Source organism: Aplysia californica, unplaced genomic scaffold (genome assembly GCF_000002075.1).
Source record: "Aplysia californica isolate F4 #8 unplaced genomic scaffold, AplCal3.0 scaffold00704, whole genome shotgun sequence".
In the NCBI taxonomy this organism is placed as follows: Eukaryota; Metazoa; Mollusca; class Gastropoda; order Aplysiida; family Aplysiidae; genus Aplysia; species Aplysia californica.
The window spans coordinates 188,499-193,037 of record NW_004797974.1 but is presented as its reverse complement, the minus strand read 5'-3'; the positions used below and the strand labels follow the sequence as shown (position 1 = coordinate 193,037).

Below are 4,539 nucleotides of genomic sequence, written 5' to 3'. Positions count from 1 at the left end.
TATATATATGTTTATGCATCTGTATTAGTATGTTTCTATATGTCTACGTATCTTTACATCTATTTATGTTCTATGTATCTATTTATCTATCTGGATTTGTTGTTGTTTGTATGTTGTCTTCACTTACCGTTGACCCAGAACCGGCTGATGTGGCGCTGGAACTTCCGGTCAGAGCGCATGTCAGGAAGGTACCACCTGATCAATACCTACTGGAAGGGCTTGCCCAGGACGCTGGACGCTGCTGTGGAGTGGAGTGACCATTACATTTACTTCTTCAGAAGAAATAAGTGAGTCTTTGAAAATGACGTATCTTTCAGCACATGTCATTGTATTTTAGTTGAAAAGCAGAGAGATACATACTATAATAATTATGTTGGTCCTATAAAACGCCATCACACTATCATGAGGAAAATTATTGAAAGCAAGATGTGGGGTAAAAGGGGCCAAGGGTGGACCTAGAACAGTGTGGGTCGATAACGTCAAGACATTGGATGGCTTAAGTATGACAGAGTGCGTTACAGCAGCTAGATGCTGTAAGCAGTGATGGGTAACATGTACGTCAACCTAGTCAGAGCCAAACTTGGACTCCTGCTGCTATCCAGGAATGTTTTCTTAGTTTTGCCTTTTGTGGTGTCAACAGACAATATAAAAGCAGTATACTGGATACAGCTTTTTACCTGGGCGGTAGTCATAGAGAAAGTCGATTGCAAAAGTACTTATCTTGACTTATTTTATATTAGGCGGACTGCTTTTACCCCGTCTGCCGGTGCCTACCACGGCTGAATAGGACATAACATCTCAACAGGAAGACGGGGATACTCGGTAAAATGGACCTCCGATAACAAATTATGATAAGAGCTCAATAACGCTTACCAACACGTATAGGAAGCAGCTTAATATTTTATCGTAAGAATCAGGGCTTCAAAGTCGCGCTGCATCTTACCCATGAGATAGGAAATTAGATCCCCGATAACCAAGTGGGGGCCAGCCAATGGTACATACTCCGTGAGTCAGATCATCCATAAAATATGGGAATAAAATAAACCGGGGTAGTTGAAAAAAACAAAAACAAACAACAACAACAACAACAACAACAACAACAACAACAACAACAACAAAAACAACAACAGCAACAACAGCAAAACAACCTTTGATTTGTTTTGTTTGATTGTTTTATTTAAAGAAAACAGCACTAAAATGTCGGCGAGTCTTATCCGATGAATATGATTCATAGAGCTACTCAAAATTTTGGCTCCCGTCTCGCTGCGTCTTATCTGTGCATACGTCCTTCACGCGATGATGTACGGTACATAAAAATGCCATCACAAGATGAAGGACTGAGATTGAATGATGGGTTTACCTTGATTTATATTTTGAGCAGTGTCCATGTGGTAAAGTTATTGAAATTTCAAAGTTAGTTCATTTCAAACGATAAAATAAGTAGTTTTAGTAAATAAATTGCATTAAATCCAAAATCAATCTAATGATGGCTTTTAGTGCATTTGCAAAACAAAAAGGATGCGGGGTGGAAGAAGGGGGGAATCAGGGGGAGCGGGGAGAGGGTTTTTAAAAAGAGTGGAAGTTTCCCCTCTTTCCTGAAATAGAAAAGGAATGTTTTTCTGAGCTTGGAACAGTCAAACAGCTTTCTACGATAGGTGTCTTGCTTGTTTTCTCTCTGAAAGAATTCATTAGCATACTCAACAATGTTATAAGATAGACGCCTCCATCCCAATATTGTATCATGTCTATGTGTTGTTTTATTTTTGTCACTGTATCAGTTCCACAAAATCTTATTCACACGGTTTTTAATCTCTCTATTTGTCTATGTCTCTATTAATATCTCTATCTCTATCTATCTATCTATCAATCTATCTATCTATCTATCTATCTATCTATCTATCTATCTATCTATCTATCTATCTATCTATCTATCATTATCTCTATCTATCTACCTATCTACCTATCTATCTATCTATCTATCTATCTATCTATCTATCTATCTATCTATCTATCTATCTATCTATATATCTATCTATCTATCTATCTATCTACCACAGGTATTACAAGATGAGCACATACCACAAGGTGAAAATGAAGAACTACCCAAGGTTCAAAGGTTCAGCTTGGCTTGGCGGTGTGTGTGGGACTACATCAAAGTGAGCTGCAACTACTCCTCGCTTTCACTGGACGCATCATTCACACTGGGACAATCTTGTCTTGTTTTAAATTATTGTGGCCTTCTCTAGACAACAGCCGATCTCCAGTTACAGTGCCGATAAACATACTGACTTTTTTCAAACTACATTTATTGTAGTGTTTCTAGGCTGTCTGTTGAAAACTCAGTACTATTTTGAGAGAAGTAATTCTGTTTTACATGAATGAAAAGAAAAACGTATCTACAAACGCGTTTTATGAAAAGATAAAGCTACAATTCTCAGCTTCAGACAAAACTCTTTAGTTAACCAAGTATCTGGATTGTGAACCTTTTCATTTGATTGTAGACTATAAAATAATTATGTCCAACGCTCACACCGGCTCAATGATATTTCAGATGATTTACTGCATATTAGTGTGGCATTCTCTTAATCAAATCTGATTAAGCTATGGTAGGGTAAGCGTTGCGAGGCCTCTTGCACAAGAAGTTAGCAAAAGAAGTACATTTATTCCTTGAGATTCGTTCATGTTATGTTCTGAACTGCTTTTAATACATAATTTTTAATTTTACACTTGAAACCGGTTTTTATTGTGTGTGCAATGCTTGATGCGGCCTTGGCTTACCCAGACTCTACCTCCAGCTGCCCTTGGGTAACTGTGGTTTGAGTCCCCTGTATTAAATAAAAGAACTACCCCACCACTCAGGAACTGACTCATAATACCCTTAACGTACAATCGCGAGGAGACGTCTTCCCTCTACATCACAGACTCGGGTTCTTGGGAATTGACTCGCACCCTCTGTGCACAATCATAAAGAGTCTAATACGGGGTGCCCTTGTTGGCACGATCAGTTTGGTTGGGTTCGGTTGGGTTCGGTGAGGTTTGGTAGGCACTGCTAGCCAGATTGAGGGCGCGAAGCCACCATCGTGGTACAAACCAATCGCCTGACCCGCAGCCTAAAGAATAAACGCGTTTGTTTTCCGTCCGTGAATCGGGCGATCGGTAGGCGAACGGTCTGTCGACACCCCATTGGGCACTAGGTATCCAAGTCTTTCGTTGATTTAAATGAAAGCCTGCCCCCCGTGAATTTATGCACCATGCATAATTTAGCAAAATTTGATCATTTTTTTCTCTATTTTCTTATTATTTTCCTTCGTCATTCTTTGTTAAAATTAACAGAATCGCATAATTTCGCAATTTTTGGGCTCAGTTTGCATAATTTCATAATTTTTCTTGCATGAAACGACGGGGACAGGAAAGCTTAGGCCTAACCATTACACCGCAGATGATGCAAGCCCTCTTTTTCTTCTTACCCGTAATGTAACAATAGGATAGCACAATATGAACGGTCCTGAGAAATCACCCACCCGCCCACCCCCCTCCCATCTCTCTTGAGTCTAACACTGGGGTGGTGAGTGAGTGGGTTCGGACTTACAATGACAAGAGTCGTCGATGACACGATGTTCTGGAGGGAATGAAGTCAGCGGGGTGTGACCAAGAGCAAGGCGCCTTGCTTGGCGAGACATAATATGTTTTTAAAATACTGGTAATTGCACTGTGGCGACCAGCAATGGTGTTTTTATGTTATCCATATCGTGATATTGTGCATAATTATGTGGTGTTAGTGGAACCTTTATTTTTGGTATATTATGCAATATCATGGCATTGTACTTGAATGCCCATATGGGAATCATTATCAGTGAATTTTAAAAAAAAATTTGTTTGTTTTTTGTTTTGTTTCTTTGTTGTTGTTGTCTTTTGACGGCCCATAACCCACATGCTTATCACTGGTAGTTGAATTTAACTGTTTTTACAGGTTGTTGCCCTTGGCATCCAGGGGAAACTTTGTAAAACAGGCAGATCTGCCCCAAAATATCTCATACTACTGTTTGAATTGAAATAATGTACTTGTATTTTAATAGTCTTATATGATTGTTTCGAAACGCAGTTTCAACCACAGTTTCTAGCAAAATGTAGCAATGGATAGTGACTGTAAAAAAATAATGAAATGAATGAAAAAAAAAGAAGTTTTAACTCTTTCAGGGCGATGTATAAAATACAGCTTTACATCAAATGAACGGATTCATTTTTTAAAAAAATCATTTCTTGAGAGAGATAATCTTAATACATGACACGCCACGTACGACCGATCAATAGCAGACCAAAAGTAATGCTGTGGCCCGTCTCGAGCAATCATATGTTAAACAGAAATAAGACTTCGTAAGCTTAAGTGAAAATAGTAAAATGGTATAGGTTTAGCGCCCTACCAATACTGTTAGATTATTATATTTAAGAGGTAGGACCTCCGAGTTTAACGTTCATCTCAGAAAGGACCGAGTCAAATGGGAAGTTTGTGTAAAATGCCTTTCCCAATGACATAACGTC

General features: G+C 38.8%; 1 protein-coding gene across 1 annotated transcript in view; it reads left to right on the top strand.

Moving 5' to 3' along the window:
• Positions 1-2,228, top strand: part of LOC101859271 (matrix metalloproteinase-17) — a 4,008-nt gene extending 1,780 nt beyond the window's left edge. The window contains exons 2-3 of the mRNA XM_013088212.2: positions 139-287; positions 2,058-2,228. Coding sequence (XP_012943666.2) covers positions 139-287; positions 2,058-2,160 — 252 coding nt within the window. The 3' untranslated portion in view covers positions 2,161-2,228. The remainder of the gene's footprint in view (positions 1-138; positions 288-2,057) is intronic.
• Positions 2,229-4,539: the final 2,311 nt, after the last annotated feature.